Here is a 23021-nt window from a genome sequence, read left to right as displayed (position 1 = left end):
TTTTTTTATTTACTACAACACACTTCAGTTTTTTTTTGTTTTTTTTTTTTACTTCAAGCTTCAAAGACTTTACACATCTGCACCTGTGTGGAAATTTGCGTTAAGATAAATCTAGTAGTTCATTGTGGTTAATGAGAAGAAGCCTGGGACATTGCCTAGTGATGAAAAGGGGACAGTTGGCAGAACTTGAGATAAGAATGGGTCCTGCTTCCTCAGTGCACCCCGAAAGTTCAGCAACATGCTGAGTGTGCTACACAGGGTTCAAAAATGCTCACATGTTGCATAAAGCAGATCGGTGCACAGCAAAGCAGCGAACAGTCAGGCGACAGGATTAATGCAGATTGGGTGGCCTTGAGCTTCTTCCTGGGCACAAAGCAGAAGGGAGCCGGTGGTAACCGTAGTTCCATTTACTCTACAGTACGGGATGAGAGAGGTCGAGATTAAGGGCTGGGATGCACTAGGAGTTCAAGTGCAGCTTGGGCAATTTTGAATGAGACCTTGACTCAGACTAAAAAGTAAACAAAGATCTGGGGTATATTTCAATGGTTGAGCACTTGCCTAGCATGTGTCAGGCCCTAAATTCAATCCCCAATCAGATTAAAGAGAAATCTGACTGGGTTTCTAACAGGACAACACGTCTGTGGCACATACTCCTCTAACACGCACACTCCACTGCTCCTCTGCTGCTGAGCAGTGGAGGCTGAGGCCTTTGTTCTGTTCTCTTCGGGGAATCTGTCCATCTGGAGTATCACGTCCTCCGACCCTGGTGCCTGGGTACCACAGCCTCTTTACTCCATTCCTATGAAGACACGCTGGATAAACCAGTCTTCCTAAGGAGTTTTCACATCCCACACTCTAAAACCACCATTTAAATGTGTGGCATCTCCAGTACCTAACAGAATGGATTGGATGAGACCAACTCTAAGCCTTGCCACTTGTAGGCTAATTAGGGGCCATTAGGGAGAATGCCCCAGCAGTCCTGCCCTGATGGTTTTGGAGTCTTCTTTTCCCTCTGCCTGCTGAATTCTGTTGGCTAGTCTCTGCTCTCTTCCCAAGGAGCCATGAAATATAAGTTGGCTCTGCCCTGTGGGCATGAGACTTGATGATTTTGCTCTGGGAGATGGCTCCCTGCTTCTGGTGCTGAAATTAAAATTATTTTTGGAGACTGTAAAGTGCAGCAAATCCAGGCAGCTCTCCCGTAACAAAACTGCATTCTGTAGATTTAATGTCCAGGGAAAACTTCACATGGGAGAAATTCAGCTTTATACACCTATGAATATTTTATTTCCCAATAATTCACAATGGCCCTTAAGGAGCCATTACTGTTAAGTAAATGTGCATAACCTAAGTTCTGTAATGGTATAATTGCCCATGTTTTTGTTCTGGGTAACAAATACGCTGATGCAATTTTTACTAAAGGATCACACCACACCACACCCCTGTCTGCCCCTACCTTTCTTTTCTTTCTTTCACCTTTCCACATAACACTTAAAAGAAATAACTCTTTTATATTGCATTATAAACATGATACCACCTAGAACAGCACATCATTAATGCATGTAGTCATCTCAACACAATCTCTTTGACCTTTAGAAGACACACTATCTTATGAAGCACGAAAAACATCACTGAATTTGGCCTTTCCTCCATTCCAGAAGCACAGCAGAAGCAAAATTCACAGAATTCACAGGACAAAAGAAACTTTGTGGGATAGGAAGGGGTGAGTGGTGACCCAGCTCTAGATCTAAGTGGAAATATCAGGATTTATCAGACTAGGGTCTGTTCTAACACATGGTGACTTACAGCCCAGAGGCAGAAAAAAAAAAAAGTAAAGAATTTTAAAATACCTGTCCTGGTCATCTGAGAGGAGGAAACTTCAATTGAGAAAACTGTCTCCAAAAGATCAGCTGTAATCAAGCATGAAGTCATTTTCTCAATTAGTGACTGATGGAAGAGGGCCCAGCCCATCTTTGTAAAACTATCTTTTACTCCCCTAGTGTAATTGTCCTCTCAGTCTGCTAACCTAGTCCTAGTCCTAGAAGCTTCTAGTGTCCACTCAATCTTATCAAGCACTAGAATGTTTTCAGCCTCTGAGATTTATTATTGAATAAGCTCACCCTTTCTAGTTCTTTCTGAACTCTGGCTGGCTGGTCAACTCAGCTCTTCTGGCTGAAAAACTTCTCTCCAAGCTGACTGTTTCAAACTGGCTTCTTTCCTCTTCTGATTGAATTGCTGTTTGGCCTCATACTATGGCAATATGTTCTAGTCTTCTGGCTCCTCATTCTCTGGATTATTCTGTCTTCACCTGTGTCTAGCTTGTTCTCTCCTCTCTCTCTCTCTCTCTCTCTCTCTCTCTCTCTCTCTCTCTCTCTCTCTCTCTCTCTCTCTCTCTAACTTGTCTCTGTACAACTGCCCCCAGCAAAACTGCTCTCTCTCTCTTTGTTTTCTGTCGTTGATGTTGTCTCTTACCTAGCCTCTTTTTTCTCTCTGTTCTCAGTGAGAGTTGGGAAGATCCTATTCTATCAAATCTTTCTCTGACTCATCACTGTCTGCCTCTCAGTTAGACATCACTTTCAAACATGGTGCTTCCTCATACAAACTAACTATACTTCATTGTTTGGAATTAAAGGTGTGTACTAAGGGCTGGTTTGTATTCTAGCCAAAGAGATTAAAGGTATGTGCTAAGAGTGTGTCTGTATTCCAGCCAGAATAACCATGTTGCTGGATTAAGATCCCTTTATACATTGTAGGTAGTGCCACTTGTAACCTGGTGGTCCTTGGTTTTCTAAGAAAGCAGTCAAATCAAGCCATGGGAAGCAAGCCAGTAAGCAGCCTCTCTCCCTCCATGGCATTGGCATCAGCTCCTGCCTCCAGGTTCCTGCCTAGTTTGAGTTTCTGTCTGACTTTCTTCAGTGATGAATAAAGATGTAGAATCATAAGCCAAATAAATTCCTTTCTCTTCAAGTTGCTTTGGCCATGCCATGGTGTTTCATGCTGTAGCAATGGTAATCTTAGAGTTTCAGGAAGTTCTTAGACTTAGTCAACAGTTTGACTAAGGGTTTGCTTGAAATTCACTGACCATATGTTGCAAGTGTTCTGTCTGTGGGAATAAGTAAGAATTAAGGATACACCTGAGTGTATGCCTTCTGCATGAGGTGAACTACACTGCACCATTTTGGAATTTTTTGTCATCTTGCTTTACGGGGGAAAAGAATGTCATACAAAGGTGAGATTCCTGAAGAAGTCCAAGGCAGAAGATGTCCATGAGTATAACAGTGCAGGCGCCAGTAAGGGATATGCTTTAATGAATCTTTATGAGATCCCTCACTTATGACCAGTGAGCCATGAACCACTCAGTGGGATAACTGTTCTGTAGGTCCCTAGAGAGAGAGTAACGTTCAGGATTAGATGCTTAAGGTACAAGAAGCTGCTGAGAAGGACATCTCTGTGAGTCCGTTAGAATAGGTAGTGGGCTGGGAAGCCTTTTAGAACTGAGAAAATAACATTTTTATCTTTTTACTCTGACACCTTCTGGTCCGATCCCAGGGATCAGTTTCTGGACAGGTAGGCTACATGTCATCAGGGCTAAGGAGACGCCATCTTGATGTACCACTTGGCTGCTTTTGCAGTTCTTATCTATCCACCTGGCACTTAAAGACTCAATTATGCCCGAGTCTCAAGGCCTCTCGCAGTCCTCTGCATCCTGGAAGAGATGTAGAGAATTCAGCATCAGGACCACATTTGCCTAGTCTGGAATCTGAGTGCTGGTGACTCATCTCCCTAGTCACTTCCACTGCAATCTAAGATTCCATAGTGTGTAGTTAAGAGTTTTGGGAATCTCAGATCAAATCCCATTAAAGCCACTTATCCAAGTTGTGTGGTTTTGGACACATATTCACTCTGTGAAGCTTTAACTTCCTTATCTCTAAGAGGAGGATAAAGAGGAGAGCCTCGGAAGCCAAAACTGGGGAGCAAATGATTCTGTAGTAAATCTGCCCAATAGAGTAGGTAAATACCCAGAAAATCATTAAGCTTTGTAATAGTGGCAGGAAAGGCATATCAGCATTGAGAAGCAACCCTGGGATGAAGTCTCTGGGGACTTTGCCTCAGCCATGAAAAGAGTGGACCATCTGCAGAAGACTTGCTTGCCCATGGCCTTTCCTAAATGGCCCCTGAAGGCTTCCCCACTTGTGTCTCTGTCTTGTCCTTGTCTCCTCACACAATATGGCAGTCAGACAGAGTGGGCAAAAATAATTGAACCATTTCCTCCAAGACAGGAAAACAATAACAACAGAAAAATAACTCAAAATAGCTTTACGAAGTTCCTAAAGCTGACAAGATGCACTAGGCCCCTTCCTCCCCAAGTACATATAAGCTCAAAGATGGCTGAGAGATGCTTTCAGACAAGCTGAGTAGACTAGAAAAGGCTTATACCAACAAAGCTACATAGAAAGGATATTCCCCAACCTGTTTGGCTGCCTGCAGGTTGTATAGTACGCTCCAGGTTTCCAGCTTTTGTGAACTATCACTCATGCTAGGATGGGTTTTGGTGATACAGTTATCACCAAAACAGATAAGTCATTCTGTTCCTTATCTGTTTTAAACAACAGATATAAAACTCATTGGCTCACCAAATTTGGTCTTTTAATATCCTTACTTTCGTTGTGTTGTTGGTTTCCTTTTTTTTTTTTTTTTTCCCAGTATCTAAATCATTGATTGTCCCCACATTGTACTTGTGATCAGGGTCTTGTTTCTGGAGCTGGGAAACTGAGGTCTCACTCGTCAGCCTGCTGCACGGTTCCCTTCTCAGACACACAGATGTCATCCGAAAACTTTCTGTTGTCCTTGTGTTTAACTGTTGTGGCTTGCTGAATCAGAGCCGCTGAATTTGAAACAAGTTCAGTATCATTTCCTTCAAGGATTAATTCATCCTACTGGGTTTGAGACAAAGAACAAGCAACACCTGTCCTCATCTGAACCCTGCAGATGTATTTTTCACCCAAGAAATTTCGGATTTCAACCAAAGACCCATTCTCCTGAAAAATGACATTGATAGGGAAGTGAGCACACACAGACCTCATCTTGTAACGGAAGCCCAGTGTGCCACCCTTGATCACGTTCTGAACAGGACTGCAGAGGGTTCTGACAGTGGCCAGTTCCTTTTTGTTACCCCACCATTTGTCAACACTGAGCCTTGTCTTTTTCTTTCCAAGACTCAGCTCTACACTGATGTGATTGAAGTCCCTCCGCAGAGTTCCCCCGGGGCCCTTCACAATGACTGTGTGCCCTTTCAGAGTGATTTTCTTGAACGCCGACCATCTGATTGCTGAGAATGGGTCTTCATTCTCGCAGTAGATGGGGTAAAAGGCATTGTTGGCTCCTTCACTGGGGTGAGTAAAATTCTTTGTTTATGTCTCCCCAGGAACAGTGTCACACAAGGTTCTGTCATTCACTCCTGTGCTCAAATTACTCCGAGCCACAGGCTGCAGTAGTTACTAGCCCATCAGGATTTGGTTTCTCTCGCCCTTCTCCTTTCCCATCTCACTACCCCACTCCACACTGTCTTCTGCACCATTCCAGACAGAGCATTCTGCCACAGGCCTTTCGCACTTAGAGCAAGAGGCACGTGGATAGCAGCAAGCAACGTGAGAGGACCGGCTAAGACAGAACATACTTCCAAGGGAGGAAGTGGCCCTGAGGGATTTCAGCAGCACAACTGGCTCTCTCCACAGGACTGAGGCCTTTGTGTTTCCTGAGTGGAGGCTTTGGACTCCTCTGTACAGCATGGGTGTCTCTGCACAGGCTTTGTTACATGTAGTTTTATACATTTTGCATAACTCAGCAACATAAGTACCCACCCAGAGGTGTGAGTTTTAGTATTACAAGTAATCAGGTCACCTTCAGACTCTGGAGGGCCTCTGTGCCTGAGCCAGTAGTGGGTCTCAGCAGGTCTTGGGAAGGGTCCAGACTTCCTCTTTGACAACTTTAAAGTTGTTTAACTTAATTGATGATCGGTGGTTAGTGGTGGATGGTGTGTGTGTGTGTGTGTGTGTGTGTGTGTGTGTGTGTGTGTGTGTAGTGACCTGTGGAGGCACTTGTGGAGGTCAGAGGACAACTTTCAGGAGTTGGTTGTCCTTTTTAATTATGGGTTCCAGGGACCAAATTCAGGTTCTCATACTGTGTGGTGAGCGCCTTTACCTACTCAGTGGTTTTTACGACATGCTTGTTTTATGAGGCTTTACAAGAAGCCTTCTAAGCTTCACTTTCTGCTCCACTCTTTGCCTTATCACTGTATTATAATTAATTTTTCTTGGGCCTACTGCTAATTTGGAGTCATTCTTACAAATAGAGTAAATATCAATAACTTCATACTTTATACAATGTAATATACTAGACCCTAAGAGTTCCAGCTTTGGAAGCAAAAAAGTCCATATATTGATCATTTTAGAAAGTGATTTTTATGTAATGCTATCAAATTCCTAGGTGTTTTGGTTAGGGTTTTACTGTTATGAACAAGCACCATGACCAAGGCAACTCTTACAAAGGACAGCATTTAATTGCGGATGGCTTAGAGCTTCAGCGGTTCAATTCATTAATTAAGTGCAATCATCAAAGTGGGAACATGGCAACATCCAGGCAGACATGGGCAAAAGGAGTTGAGATTTCTACATCTTCATCCAAAGGCAGACAGAAGAATAACTTCCAGGAAGCTTCCACAGTGACACACCTCCTCCAACAATGCCACACTTCCTAATAGTGCCACTCCCTGGGCCAAGCATATACAAACCATCATACTAGGTTAAAGTAAATGTTGGATTATTTAAAATTTCTCAGTAACTTTTGGTAGCATTTGTAATGTTTAGATGTTTGCTATAGACTATGGTTCTTCACAAATACTACTGAACAGAATATATTTTTTTAATTTTTAAAAATTGAAAACCTATAGCAATAATAAAAAAAAGAATGGCATGGTTGTGCACTCCTTTAATACTGGCATTTGGGAGGTGGAGACAGTCTGTGAGTTTGAGACCAGTATGGTCTATGTAGTGAGTTTCAGGACAGCCAGGGCTATGTAGAGAGACCCTATGAAGAAAGAAAGAGAGAAAGGAAGGAAGGAAAGAAAGAAAGAAGGAAGACAGAAAGAGAAAGAAAGAAACAAACAAAGAAATCAAAAAGAAAAGAGAGAGAAGAGGAGGAGGAGAAAAGAGAAGAAAAACAAAACTGAAAAATAAAGATTTTCTGGCTTCCTCCATCCCTAAGAATGAATAATGACTTAAATGTTTGGGAAAAAAAGTACAATGACATAAATAAAAATGTTAATCTACTTTGAAACTTCCTGGAAGCGGTCTTGTTTTAGGAGAAAATATAATGGTTTCCAAGAAAGCACAGGTTTTGAGGGAAACAGAGTTACAGCACACAGCAGACATCTCCACAGGTGCCCCTGGATGTGTTCCATTTTCTCTTACTTCCCCTGTTCACTGTTTCACTCACAGGCATCATTCTACTTCTGTCTTGGCTGACAAGTCAGGTCTACTAAGGAAAAATGCTTAGGGGAAGGTAGTAAGCCTGGCTGCTGTGCCACCCGGGGAATCCCAGCTTTGTAGTTAACCTCTCCAAGGCCAAGGAACTTTGTTGGAGCAGTGGGGTCTGCAACTCCCCACACACCCGCTGAATGTTCTCCAGTCAGACTGCTTTGGGTAGACCCAGGTAAGACAGTTCCGTCCTTGGTTCTCAGAGGCTGGAAAGCTCAGAGAATATGGAAGATAAACCCCTGCACACTTAGGTTTTCCTTCAGTCCTCAGACCTGCCCCTCTTCATTGCCCGGAGATTACAGATCTGTGCTACCATACTTGGCTTCTATGTGGATGCTGGCAATCTGAAATTCCCTCCTCCTGCCTTTGCGGCAACCACTTTACCCACGAACCCAATGGTTTCTATTAAAAGTGCAAATTATCTTCAGAAAAAAAAATGTGATGATTTAAAACTCCAAGTTATAAATAGATGTATGTGGGTCGTCCTGGCCAGTTTTATGTCAACATGACACAAGCTACAGTCATCTGAAAGGAGGAAATCTCAATTGAGAAAATGACTCTGTAAGATCTAGCTGTAGCATTCTTAGCATCGATGGGGGAGGGTCCAGCCCATTGTCGGTGGGGCCATCCCAGGCTGGTGGTTTTAGTTTTTGTAAGAAAACAGGATAAGCAAGACATAGTGAGCAAGACAGTAAGCAGCCCCCCTCCATGCAACAGCTCCTGCCTCCTTGTTCCTACCCTGCTTGAGTTCCTATCCTGGCTTCCTCCAGTGATGGACTTTAGTGTGATAGTGTAAGCCAAATAAATCTTTCCTTCCCCAACCTGCTTTTGATCATGATATTTCATTGAAGCAATAGAAATCCTTAAGACATGAGGAGGCACTTGATATACCCTGATCAGGTACTACATATATGTTCTCAAAGTTTTATTATAAGAATTTTAAACATACAAAATATTTGAAAAAAATAACATCTGCATACACACATCTAGATTTTACCGTGAATAGTTTACTCTGTTTGATGGTCTCATGTCTGTCCATCTGGGATGTTGTTGACCTGACAGAATTCAGAAGCAGCCGGGAAAATGGGACTCTGGATATACTTATGGGGGGAGGGGGTATCTCGACTGCATTCATTAAGGTGGGAAGATCAATTCACTGTGCACGGCATCGTTCCTTGGCTGGCATTGTGGAATGTATAAGTGGAGAGAGAGTTAAGTAGCAGCATGCATCCATTGCTCTTTGCTCCAATTGCTGTCCTGGAAGACTACGTTCTCAAAATCACCATATTTGACCTTATACAGACATATAGTACCAGCTTGCCTCTGATGGCCACCCATACAGTTCTTGATGGCAATTTTTGTTTTTTAAGGAGTAAGAAAATCATTATGATGTTCATTTAAAAAATGAACCTGGAATTCAAGTAAGGGTAAGCCCAGAAGCTTTTGTTTTGTTTGGGTTTTGTCTTTTTTAAATGTAGAATGATATTATTGCATTTCATTGCATGCGTGTGAGTGTGTGTGTGTGTGTGTGTGTGTGTGTGTGTGTGTGTGCCACAGTATGTGAATGGTGATCAGAGGACAGCTTGTTGGGGTCATCAAGCTTCTTAACATTCAGTTCCAGGGACTGAGAGGGCAGAATGTCAGATGTCAGACTGGGCAGAAATGGCCTTTCTCCACTGGCTCAAGCTCAGAGTTTAAGAACAGACACTGGAGGGAGAGCAAGACAGCTCAGGAAATGGCTAAATTGGTGAAGGCACTTGCTGAAAGCCAGACTTCTTGACCCTCAGACACCATGTAACGAAAGCAGAGAAGAACTGACTCCCAAATATTGTCCTCTGATCTCCCTCTCCCTCTCCCCCCCCCACACACTCACATACACACACTCACACACTCACACACACACTCACACTCACACATACACACTCACACACACACACACTCACTCACACACACATTCACACACACACACAGAGTAAAAATAAATGAAAATTAGAGCACACACTAAGAATATGCAAATACAAATACTATCCCAGTTCTCCAACCCTTCTTTTGGAAAAGCGTTTAGATTACTAATCTTTAGTGTTGCCTGGGGACTGAGCAGTTGCTCAAGATAACGTACGAAGGTCCCTTTTGTTTGGGATTGAGGGAAAAAAATGATGAAAACCAGAAAGACACCAGATTGCAAGCCAAGCATGGTGAGACACTGCTGTAACTCTAACAGTGAGCAGGTGGGTCAGGAATTCAAGGCTAGCCTGGGTTACAGAGCTAGAGCCCGTCTTTAAAAAAAGAGGGCAAACAAACTAGATTATTCATTCATAGAAGATTATATGGAAGACTTCGGATGCATCTTTAAAACCATTTAGTAAATGTCAGTAGGATGCCTATGCTTCAGACAAACTGAAGTGTTTCCATAGTAACCCACATCCCAGCCTCCCTTGGACAGTGCCAAGTTGCCCACTTGGAGCCAAAGCTCAGCTCAGGCAAACACTGCCCACGTTCTCGAAGGAAGCCCATGTCTTTCTCCCAGAGATGAAATCCCATTAAGATTATGGTTCTGGGGATACAACTCAGTGGTAGAGTGACTGCTCGGGTGTTCAAGGCCCTGCGTTGGAGCCTAACACCACAATAAACAAGCTCTCAAGTTTCTTCCCACACGAGAGTCTTTGTGTTCAGCAAACCATTCATCTCACCCAAATCATCAGATCTGACATGAACCCACTGCAAGCGCACTGACTGCAGACTGTGCTGTCTCCTGGTAGCCAGCTTTGCTGAATGGGAGGAATAAGAGTCAGCTAGTAAGCACCCCTTCAGCGTGTGGCTAATAAGCTATTGAGCACTGGCTAGCCTTGTAACATGGCAGGCATTGTTGAGCAATTTGTGCCAGTGAGAATTTTGGTTTTGGAAGTGGCAGAGATGTGTTTCTGTTGATTGGTTCTGGAAGCTTCCTGCTGCGGGTTGAATGTACTGGGGCGGGGGTTGGGGGGGAGGATGTCAGATGAAGTAAATTCAGGGTACCCAATGCTGAGGGTGACTCTTCTGGTCCTTTGAGTCCTCTGATCCTGTGAATTCTAGCCTTAGTCCCAATTGGCAGCATCTGTCTCTGTATCAAAAGGCATTGTCTAGTAGCTAAGACCGGCTCTGTTCCCAAACACTGCAGTGCGGTGCTTGAAATCACAAGTTTCCCAGTTGCCGCCTTAACCAGACTCATCGGAACTGGTGTTCACCAGTCCCCCTCTCTCGCTGCCCTGGATACCAGACTCTCCCTGTAGGATTCCTCTCTACTTGGCCATTTGTTTGGTAACATCATCTTCTTGGCTTCCAAACTCTGTCTCAGCCCCCAACCTCTCCATGAAGAAAAAGTACTTTTTTAAAAATTTGTTCCCCAGGGTCTGTTTCTGAGAGGACCATAAACTAGACTCACAGGCAGAGAAGCTCTGCCTGGCTTGTCATTTTACACCTTGCAATCCTCCGAGGCAACCAGAAAGCAGAGGAGATCTAATGCTTACCCCAACCCAGGAAATTCAAGGGCACCTTTCCCAGTAACAACTAAGCTCCAAGCCATTGGCAACCGCTGTCACGGTGTCAGCTGGGGCCTCATATTACTAAACCACGCAACACCATCTCCCATTATGGAATCCGAGAGCCATCAGCAATACACTGAAGTACAGATGCACACATCTAAGTTTCAAGTCGGCTCTCACCCAGTCTGGTGGCTCTCAGCCTGGCTTTCACGTGCAGCAGCTCTAAGTGCTGACACAGTCTCCGAGAAGAGATTTTTAACACCCACTCTGAGGTCGGAGCAAAGCCAAGTAGACACACTGTGCTTGGTTCTCCTTTACAGTTGGGCCACGTGGTCCCAATATGCAGAAAGAAACCGGTTCCTCTTCAGTGAGGTTAAAGCTTTTGCAAACTTGGAACTCAAAATAAAGATGGAATGCTTTAGGGGCGAGAATAAGGGGTATTTCTCCAGGTAATGACTGTAGGCTATGCTAACCAAATTCAAGGGCTGCTAATTTAGTTTACAGTCGTACAGAGGAGGGTAGGGACATCCTATCTGGACTGTCTCCGAAATGTGACTTTGACTGTTCCTCCTGTCCGGCGTTCATATATCTTACCAGTTTTTAGAAACCTGGCATCCGTCCTTCTGCCCAATTCCCTTAGCAACTCGTCCTTTTGTTAAAGTCAGGAAGAGTTCATTTCTCTCTGTGCAACCCAGAACCTTGACTGACAGAGAAATCAATAGCCCATAATAGAGCCTTTTCTGGGCTCCTGTGCAGGATGTGGGTTGTGATGGGGTCCTCTGCTGAACTGCTTAATTTATATTCCTGCTGTGAAGTTCTGCGGTTTTCACATGCTGTGATACCAGCTGAGACTCTCAGCTAACAGAGGTTTGCCAGACTTAATGGTGATGGGAGAGGATATGGAAAAAAAAAATCTTTACAAAGCCAGAGATATGGTCCAGATAAAACCTCATAGTGTCCTAAGTTACCATGTGTGTGAGTGGGGGGGGGGGAGGAAGTGGGTGTTGTCAGAGGATGTTGCTTTGTCGTCAAGGCCATGAAAGGCCGTGGTTCATATTATGTTCACAAGTGACTACATCACGCTGATAACAACAATCTAAAAAGTTCTGTAATTCATTAACATCAATGGGCTATGGGGCTTTGTGGGCAGTGAGTCATTCGATGATCCCACTGAAGCAAAATGCAGGGGAGGAAAAGGTTAAAAACTCATGGATCAGGAAATCTTTCTTGGCGGATGACAAATAAGCCAATGAATTTGGAACAAGATTCCAAAAGAGCTTCTTTTTTAGATGTGAAACCTCAAAAACTTATTTTGCTATGTGTTTACGTGTTTGTCTGTCTCTGTGTGTTCGCATGTGCATTGTGGGTATCTGTGAAGGCCAGAAGGGGCGGAGATCCCTGAGAGCTGGACTTACAGGTGGTTGTGAGTCACCAGATGTGGGTGCTGGGAACTGAACCTGGGTCCTCTGCAAGAACAGCCAATGCTCTTAACCACTAAGCCACCTCTCCAGCCCTCAGTACAGTTTTGAAAGGGTAAGACTACTACAGTTTGAAAGATACTTCTGGAGTAGTTCAACCACACATAACCACAAATCCTTGGATCCTTGTTCTAATCGTGAGAGAACTGAGGAAAATTCAGTACGGACCAACGATGTCAAGGAATTGACTATTGGGAATATTAGTGGTGCTATGGTTGAACAAGAGAAAGAAGCTCTGTGGTGGTGCATACATGGAACCAGAGCACTCCAGGTAGAATGTCTCCAGCTACATACCAAGTTTTAGGCTAGCCTGGGCTAGCATATCCTTATCCCCCATCCTCAAAAGTTTTATCCGTAGGGTATATCTGCCGAACTTGCTTAGGCAATAGAGCAATGCCTGAGATATGTTACAAGCCGCTCTAGTGCAGGGCTGCATTGTATCTTGGTTGCTGGAGTACCTGCTTCCAGCCCCACAAGAACCAGGTTTACTAGGCAGGCCTGTTATCCCAGCATTTGCAAAGCAGAGGTAGGGGAATCACCTTGAAATTTTGGGGCCAGCCTGGGCTTCTTAGTAAGATCCAGATCAGCTGTGGCTCCATAGAGAGACTGTTTCAAAAAACAAAACAAGCAAGCAAACCAGCTGGGGCAGGGCCCCAACTTGTCAATAAAGATATTTTAAACATATATATTTGAAATGTATACATTTACATCTAAACATAGAATATATACACACATACACATGCAAGTAAAATAGCATACCAATGCTACCCAGAGCCCACATCTCACATAGGGATGGTATATAATGATTCAAGTCAAGCCTTTTGGTTCTACCAAAGAAGGTGTAGGTAAACAAGCTGTAACTTGCTGGAGTATGAACTCCAGAAGCATGTATTATGTGTCAAACTCAGGTTATACAGCAACATTGCTTTAGGGCATGGGTCCCGTGAGATGCCTGCCCCTTCTGTCTCCAGAGCACTCAGCCCAAGGCTGCTAAGTAAATGATGTTTAATAAACATGGGCTGATAGACTAAACTCCAGAAATGAATTTGATATGAAGAGGAGTTTAATTCTCCAAGCACTTACCCCACGATGCTCAATCAATTTGGAAACCAGGCTCCCAGATTCACCCTCTTAGGGGATTTGTCACAGCACTGAGGGGGATTTGGAAATGTGCTAATGTCCTCACTTGGAGGAGGCAGAGGTAAGGGCTCCCGAAGGGTTGCAGGACATCCTGCTTACTACTGGCGTACTACCTAATGTCTGGCTCTTCACTGTTAAGTTGAACTTATTTAGCACTATTATCCCTTTGTGTGTACTAGTGTGGGTGCACACCTGCCATGCCATGCATAGGGATGTGGGAACCACTTGGAGGAGTACGTTCTCTCCTCTCACCTTCATGTGGACTCCAGGGCTCAAACTCAGATAGTCAGACTTGCATGGCAAGCGCTTTACCTCCTGAGCACTTCTCGGGCCATCTTTAATTTTTAACCAGGAATTTAAGTTTTGTTCTAAGTGCCTATCATCTGCAGTTGTAAGAAAAAATAGATATCCTGCATGGATATCTGCATCTCATGAAGAGATATCCTGAATGGATATCTGCAAATCATGGATAGATTTCCTGCAGAGACATCTACATCTCAAGGACAGATATCCTGCATGGATATCTGCATATCATGGATAGATATCCTGCATGGATATCTGCAAATCATGGATAGATTTCCTACACAGATATCTGCATCTCGTGGACAGATATCCCGCATGGATATCTGCATATCATGGATAGATATCCTGCATATTCTTAAGGCCATTTCCGTCCTCAACTTTATCATGCAAAGCTATAGTGTAATATCACAACTGGGATGTTGCTATTCGTGATGATGTTGGTCAGATTTTCCCATTTGATCTGTACTCATTTGTGTACCTCCAGTCGGGTGCAATTTTCTCATCTGTAGGCTCTACAGCTTGGGTCGAATAGACTATGGAAGACTTCAGTGTGAAACAAAGGGGTCACCCACACTTTCATGGCACCTTATAGTTTATAAAGAGTTTGCACACATATATTTGCATTCATATACACTGAACATTCATTGACCTGTAGAACTCCCATTGAAGCCTGGGACATAGCAATGACTTGCTAATTTAAAGACAGGAAAACTCAGGTCGATGGATGCTTATGTTCATGAGTGACCACATCTCAAACCTAGGCTTTCTTGTCTTCACATTCCAATGCCTTATTAGGCCATATCTACTTTCTGGGTTTAGACAGTAGACGCAGAGGGAAGAGGTGGTCAGAGAAAACTATGATTAAATGAAGGGCTTGGTGAAGGACATTTATTTTAGTGGGTTGGTTGTATTCACAGGCATTTACCTGTTTGCTTATTTTAAGATACAGACCTGTAAACTCCGGGACAGAAAATGAAACGGGAAAGATACTAGGCTGGGGGTGTTATATGGGAGGGAGGAGCAGGCACTGTAGCATCCTTGCTGTCAGGGACAACAGCACACTTTACACGAAAATGTTCCCACAGCTCCTTTGGTGTCTTGCAGCAGGCACTGAAGCTCTCATGGGAGGGGGATGAGACTTGTGAAGGCAACTGGAAGATTCTCACAATTTAATATGCAAGAATTACAGTCTCATGAGCTAACTCAGGGAGTTCCAGGCATCTGACAGTAGGCCCCAAGAAGAAAAAGCAGGAAGTGGGCAGGGATGCTAAGTCTTGTATCTTCTTCGAATGCACCACCCACAGAGACAGCAGGGAGAAGGATTTGCTTGGCATGCTTCAAGGTTTCTTGTTGAAATACTGTCTGTGATGCCCAGCTCCCAGGAATTGAAGAATACAGAAAGAATGAGGCCAACACAAAGTAGATGGGCCTGCCCTGGTCCACAAGCCTATCCACATTGGTTTATGCCAATGTGACCTTACTCATAAGGATGAAATCTCCCAGGCATAGGGAAGGTGATTTCCTTCCAGGAGAAAGCAAGAGTCTGAGAGAGCTGGGTGCTACAAGAGACCAAGGAAAAGGGAAAACAATAAATCAGCATGTTGTTCCCAGATGTGACAGAAGAGACAGTGTGACACTTGTTGGGGTTCACACAAACCTTCAACATGCTAATGAGGCTGATCTGACCTGTTTCATCACACCTCTGTTGAAGTATTTTTGAAGATTCATTTGTTTAGTTTTGTGAGTATACTGTTGCTCTCTTCGCTTGTTGTTTATGAACCAGACTGACCAGGTTAGGCATGGTGATCAAAACAGGCAGCTCCCAGTCTTTGTTCTTTGGTGAGGTGTGGAGACATTCAAACTGCATGTTTGCCTTATGTGTCCATGATGCTGAGGTAGTATATAAAGTAAATGCCACCTGGACTGGAGAGATGGCTCAGTGGTTAAGAGCACTGACTGCTCTTCCAGAGGTCCTGAGTTCAACTCCAAGCAACCACATGACTCATAACCATCTGTAAAGGGATCCAATTCCCCTTCTGAAGACAGCGACAGTGTGCTCACATGCATAAAATAAATAAATCTTAAGAAAAGTAAATGCCTCCTAATGGTTCAGGGGGGAAAGACATGTATAGAGGGATGGTCTGAAAAGGTCTCTCTGAGAGAGGAACCCTCCAAGGGGAAGTAGCTGCATATGAGAAGGCTATTGGGCACAAAGGGCAGCATCCGAGGCCAGGGAGTTAAGAATGGGCTGGAGCCATCTTACACCTGTTAGCCCCATGCTTCACTTTCCCCGTCTTTGAAGCAGACATGGTGAGAACACAACCATGCTACCTTAAACCACGCTGGCTACGGGGTGACATGTGACAGAGGCCACCACCAACTGCCTCTGCTTTTCACCCATCTGTTTAATTACAAAGGTGATGTATTCTTTCCTCCTAGAGGTTCTTCCTCTCATGTTTCCCCTGTCATGAACTGCATACACTGTTCTCTATGCTGGATGTTTGGTCTCTCTGCTGTGCTTTTAAAATGTCCTATTACCATCTGTTAGCTATATTTGACAACGTGTTTCATTATGACACACACATGTACATACTGTATTTCCGTCATGCCCAACCCTCCCTGTTACTGCCTTGTGCCTGTCCACCTTCCACTGACCCCGCCCTCCTTTCTATTAGCTTGTCTTTCTGTCTGTGTGTGTCCAGGTAGGGTTACTGGGGTTATTTACTGGGCTCTGGCTACAAACACATCAGAGAAGACATATGCGTCATTTTCCTAACTTCATATTTTTGTAATTTTTCCATCCTGGTTGCCTGTCTAATGACTTTCAAGAACTCTTAAAAAACCTCTATTTACATATTCCATGTATTTTTCTTTATTTTGATCTTATTATAACTTTAAAGCTCCCACCTTGTTGGAACATAATCAAAAGAATAACCCATGGTGAACAACTCTGTGGAGAACTGTAAGAGAAGCTCCAAGAAAAAAGGCAGAGGGCCCTGGACTGTTCCTGGGTGTGATTTCAGTCTCCTGTGACAAACATTTACACTCACTTTATAAGACTTGCTTATTCTTGTTGTATGTCAGAACATAGCTATAGAACCTGATGAAAGGATATGCTGCGTGCTGTCCTCAATGTGCCCTGGATCTGAGTATGGCTTCGGCATTGCTTTCATATTTCCCCATGCATAATCTATAACATGCGCCAAGCTATTGTGTTTTTTAAGCATCTTTTTTTTAAAAAGATTTATTTATTATAAGTACACAGTAGCTGTCAGACACACCAGAAGAGGGCGTCAGATCCCATTACAGATGGTTGTGAGCCACCATGCGGTTGCTGGGAATTGAACTCAGGACCTCTGGAAGAGCAGTCAGTGCTGTTAACCACTGAGCCATCTCTCCAGCCCTGCCATTGTGTTTTAAACTGGTCTGTCTTGAGAAAACTCTGGGAAATGGCTGTTCTGTCAATATTTAGTAGGCACCTACTAACATTTATTTACATGTATTTCTGAACTCAAACCACCATCCTTGGATCATGGCTTTCTTTGTTACATAAGGCTGTCTATGGCTTTAGACTACAGTCTGCTCCAGTCTTTCCGGTCCTCAGATCACAGGTCCAGCAGACAGGATCAGCATAGGTTGGCAAAAGTTGACACCACCTGAGGTTTTATGTTTTTTAAAAATGTTTGTGTGTGTGTGTGTGTGTGTGTGTGTGTGTGACTATGATGAGTGTGTATGTGACAGAGTCTGTGTGTGTGTGTGTGACAGAGTGTGTGACTATGTGTGTGTGTGTGTGACTACGTGAGTGTGTGACTGTGTGTGTGTGAGTCTGTGTGTGAGTATATGTGTGTGTGAGTGTATACGTGCCCATACATATACACCAGTACTATTAATTTCATAGGTCAGAGGACAACTTGCTGTAGTCAGTTCTCTCCTCCTGCTATGAAGCCATGGGGATCAAACCCAGGCAGATCATCACACTTGGTAGCAAGAACCTCTTAAGTCATTCTTGCCAGATCATAATAAAGATGTATGTTTTGAGACAAGCTTATGAATTTTTTAGGGTTTTACTTTTTTTGAGCAATTCTTAGAAAGATTTCTCCATTCTAAGACATCCCTCTCTCCCCATATGTGTATGTATACGCTTTATATATATATACACAGAATGCATAACTTTCACCGTAAACCAATCTAGAATATATTTTGATATAAAAAGTGAGATGGGAACTCAGCCGTCTCCTTTGACTCTCCCTCTCCCAAAGCAGGGAGTCCCTCATTCCGAAACCATTGCTGGCAGCTCTGTCCTTGCCTTATGTCTTTTTTCTTCTTCTTCTTCTTCCTGTGTTGATCACCAAACCAGGACTGTGCGCATGCCTGGTAAGTGGTCTACACCAAGCTATAGCCCCAGCCATGCCTCATCTGAAACACCACCTTTATCACATATTCAATTTGCATATCTGCTCATACACATTTATGAGCTCAACTTTTCCCTTTGATGCGTGTTTTTCCATTGGAACTGCTTCAGTCACTAGACCGAAACTGTTTTCGTTGATAAGGCTGCTTTCATATTGTCTGGTCATTTGGGATGCTTCTTTCTAAAATAATTTCCGCTGTAGCAAAGAGAGTCGAAGTTAGCTTACAACTTGGATGTATTCTGCACTTTCTAGTCCACCCGAGACTTGCCCACAACCCTCTCCTGCTATAGTTTACTATTATAGTCTATTCTACTGTGTCTTAGACTTCAACAATTGGGGCAGGGGAGGTGTCATCCCATATGTCTTAACTTTTCGTGCATATGGTGTGACCTACTCTATTATTAACTTTTATTCACTCAGCCTTTTACATTTACGTACTTATATCAAGCTAACCCTACCCAGCGAGGTAAAGGCATGGACTAGATGTTGTAGCATTTGCATTTCCATAGGGTACTGAATGGAACAGATTAGCAATGAAAGAAATAATATCCATGTGTTTATCCAGTTTGTGTGCTACCAGCACCTTGAGAAGACTGGTCAGTGCCAACTGCTCTCATCGGCTTCACAGATGGAACCCTCCACTTAGAAGGTGCCACCAGTCTGTTGGTGACCCTTATAGCTCAAGATTTTGCAAGTGGGCTCAGTCTTTGAGAATTATCAAGACATTCACATATAGAATATATGCACCTTTGTGTGCAACCTATGATTCAATACAGCATTCATATAGCATGTAATCATTAAAAAACATATTCAAAGGGCTTGATGAGTTTAAAAAGAATGAATCTTTCTGGACTGTTTTGAAATTGCTGATAATAAAATCAGTCACTTGTACTCTAGAAAAAAAATCACACTTGCTTGGGTGTAACTGAGTGCAGGCTGAGCAAGGGCGAGGTCTGGTCCACTCCTGAGCTTGGATCATCTGGAGAAACAAGCCTGGGCGTAGGGCAGGGACCTCAGATTCTGCTCAAAGTTCTTCAGGGTTTGATGTTTCTGGAACAAAGTGGCCCTCACTAAGGCTCTGTAGATCTGGAAAATGTCACCGACGATATCCTAAGTCCCCTCCCAATGTTCTGGAGATGGTAAGATGCCCTGACCGTACCCTCGGTGCTGAAACAGGCAACGCTGCCAAAGGTGTGAGCTGCAGTATCCTTATCTCTTAGTCTTTATTAAAGGCTCACAGAGAGAAATGGAAAATGCCACCCTATCTACACAGAGATCAGATTAAGAGGCTGGATCACATAGAATCAAATATCTTGTACTGTTCTGTCACAAACACTTACTCCGACTGACGTGCACACATACCACGTTCTGTGCTGCCCCGAGGCAGCCCTGTTTTACTCTCCACATCCTAAACTGTCAGGCTTTCTCCTGCTGACCTCCTCCAGCACCGATACGGGTGACGCTTAGACATTCTTTGACACTGAGATCTCTTCGAAACAGAGCCCACTACTTTCCCAACATGAAGATTCAAATCGTTTTTTGTTTGTTTGTTTTGTCCTTTAAAAATAAGCAGAGACTAACCCAGATCCCCTCTGTTGGGAGCCATGGAAATCAACTGTACTTCTGTGGCTGAATAATTTTCAGTAACTCCTCAAGGGTAAGAATAATAAGGCCTGGAACCTTCACATTTAACCTGCACATTTGGGGTTGACGCAGTACCAGTCTGCTGACTGTCGCATGGCCTGTTGAACAGGAGAGAGGGGAAAACTGGAGCCCCGTTTGTGAGCATCTCTCAAGGTCCTATTCACATCTGATTTCCTGCCATGTGGAACCCTTTCCACAGGTGCTTTGGTCTTTCTGTGTGGGATCTCTTACCTTCCCTGAACTGGAAGCCGGCACACACCCTGCTTGTTTTTAGGTTTCTTTCCATTCAAGAGTCCCCAGGAGACTCTCCCGGGTGCACCGGCCTGCTGCTCCATTTGCATAATCCACTTTCTGAAACGCTTTGGAGTCTTAGGCCAATTCAACTTCACCCTGAATCTCTCAAAATGTAACCGCACAGCGTTGCCAGCTTTTGCTATTCCTCCAAACGAGAGGAAGAAGCCTTTCTCCTGATGTAATTTGCTTGAAGAACTCTATGAGGCTTCCCAATTACTGTTTTGAGTTCCTGGTGCCAACTGACGTAATTCTCAAACCGAGGTATAGGATACAACCCGCAGAGCAGAGCATCTGCCACCGCGAGCCTGAAGGAGCTATTTAAAGAGCTCCCTGTCAGGCTAAGCACCTGCCTGGAGGGCAGGCATAGGTGACAGCAAAGCCTCCTCCAGGCCAGCATTGGCACTGGAGCTCAGGGTACCGCAGGGTGGGGATGAGGGGCAGCCCTTCAGGTGCTAGCAGTGGGCAGAGGGCAAAAGTCACAAGGATAGGGTCACTAATCACAAATGAGAAAGGTCACAGGGTGTTGCCCTAACACACCAGGCGTGTGCTCCCGCATCCTGAGTGGATGCTCAGCACAGGCTCCTTCCTCCCGTGCTGCAAATCTAGTAGAGAATTTTAGCTTTGTAGATGGAATTCTGGCTTTGGAGAGAAGCCAAAGGTATGATTAAGATGTGATACATTGTTGGAAGTGTATTTAAATCTTCACATTGCTTTAGGCCAATCAATTGGTACTCACCTACAACTGGGTAAAACTCTTACTCTTGATTCAGCACAGAAATATAAATCCTCAAAACACTCATCTCCCAGAATCCTGTTCTCCGAGGTTTGTTCTCCCAGGAATAGACTGAGTCAGGGATGCAGATGTAAGAAGTTTATTAAGAAAAGGTCCTAGAGATACTGGTAGGTGAATTGGGGAAGGGATGAAGCCAAGCAGGAAAGTGATTTCCTGCCAAAGTTCCAGCTCTGGCCAGGTCCCCAGGAAAGCACTCAGGAGCACAGACTAAGGCAAGAAGCTAGGCTAGGACTCAACGCTGGCTGAGTCAACAGCAGCTTTGGCCAAGGTGCAGAGGAGGTAGCACACCAAGATGCTCACTGGCTCTATCATTGGGTTGCTGGCGCTAGCCTCTACCTGCAAAGCTTATGGCTAATGGCTGGAGACAGAAAGATGCTCTACACACACCCATGGACTCTGGGGACCAGGTGACAGCACTTCCTCTCCAGCACTGCCTATGAGTCTTTCATCACGGTCTGTCTCAAGAGGAAACGAATGACCTCTCTTGACAGTCCTGGGGTGGGCTCTTCATCATCCACAGATCTGTCTTCTTGCTCCAGCGGGTAGAAGCGGGTTTTCCTGGAATGCTGCTGTAAGATAGAGCAGCCATCCCGGTTGAAGATGACCCGAGCCATCTGGAAACTGCGGAGAGCATACTCTTGGCTCTCCTGGCGCTTGAGCTCAGAAATTGTCTGGGTCAGGCGCTGACACACAGGTTCGGAGAGCGGGTCCCCAGAGCCTGACAGTGGATGGGCAAATGCCTCATAGAATCTATCCAGGGAATTCCGAAGTCCATCCTCCTCTTCGTTGGTCTCCACCTGGCCTTTTGCAGAAGAATCAAGCCAGAAGTGCTCAGAGTCCCAAGAGTCTTTTTGTTCAGTAGTCAGAGAATCGATATCTGCAAGACAAAACACATTCTGATAACCAACACGATCAGTTAAAAGTATCATAAAATGGGCTGGAGAAGTTGCTCAGTGGGTGAAGCCATTTTGCTACACAAACCTAATGTGTGCTTGTAGCCTGATGAGGTCAGAAGAGGGAAATGGATCCCCTGTGTCTGGAGTTACAGAGTGTTATGAACCAGCAGATTCTACTACCAGACAATAGACAAAATCAAAATATCCATTTCTCACTAGATTCACCCATTCACTGGGTCAGAGCCCACATGGTCTAACTGTGTCTGGAAATGTTCTCACAGACACAGCCAGAGGTGTCTCTTACTAAAGAGGTGCGCTTTATTACTGTGGTGGTGTGAGTGAGAAATGTCTCCGTAGGCTCATATGTTTAAACATTTGATCCCCAGTAGATGGCACTGTTTGGGGGACGTTATGGGACTTTTAGGGAGTATAGCCTTTCTGGGAGTTGGTGTGAGAATTATCATTGTTTAATCAAAGGTAGTTAACCTGGCAAGGACTCAAGTTTACTGAGCCTGAACCTTCTCCCCCATGTATCTACTAGTCAATCGCAATAGACTGTAAAGTCAAGCTCCTACCAATGGGATGAGGGGCTTTCTCCACATATGTGTGAGCATCTCTGTGACCACCACACCCAGCACAGTAACGATCTGTGGAAGGCTAGAAGGCAGTTCCACTCAACACTACTTAGTAGCTGGTGTTGGTTCAATGTCCAAGACTCTGACCTCAATTAGCTTGTTTCAGGCATATTTAAGCACAGCATACTTTGACGCAATCCTGTGTGCACAACAAAGCTTAAGATGTGGTTACACCGAAAGTCTTTGTAAAGTTCAGATGACACTGTCCATAAAGATGGGTTCTGTAAAATGAGGAAACAGGCTCAGAATGAGGGTCTGGGGAGGATCCAGTGTAATCACGGTGCCACACAGATGGCACAATGGCCACCAGGCTGTTAACCAGACTTTGGCAAAGAAGATAGGTTGTCCCTTTAAAGAGACAAGCCCATGTTTT

The 23021-nt window shown here is 44.2% G+C and overlaps 1 protein-coding gene across 4 annotated transcripts in view; it reads right to left on the bottom strand.

Annotated features, from left to right (window-relative positions):
* Positions 1–21189: 21189 nt before the first annotated feature.
* Positions 21190–23021, bottom strand: part of SHLD1 (shieldin complex subunit 1) — a 73639-nt gene continuing 71807 nt past the window's right edge. For all 4 annotated transcript variants that reach the window (XM_080931330.1, XM_080931327.1, XM_080931329.1 and 1 more), the window contains one exon: positions 21190–21994. In XM_080931330.1, coding sequence (XP_080787456.1) covers positions 21552–21994 — 443 coding nt within the window. In that variant the 3' untranslated portion in view covers positions 21190–21551. The remainder of the gene's footprint in view (positions 21995–23021) is intronic.

The sequence above is a fragment of the Micromys minutus genome (genome assembly GCF_963924665.1).
Source record: "Micromys minutus genome assembly, chromosome: 17".
NCBI classification, from domain to species: domain Eukaryota; kingdom Metazoa; phylum Chordata; class Mammalia; order Rodentia; family Muridae; genus Micromys; species Micromys minutus.
Note: the sequence above shows the minus strand (reverse complement) of the source record. Positions and strands in the feature narration are given on the sequence as shown.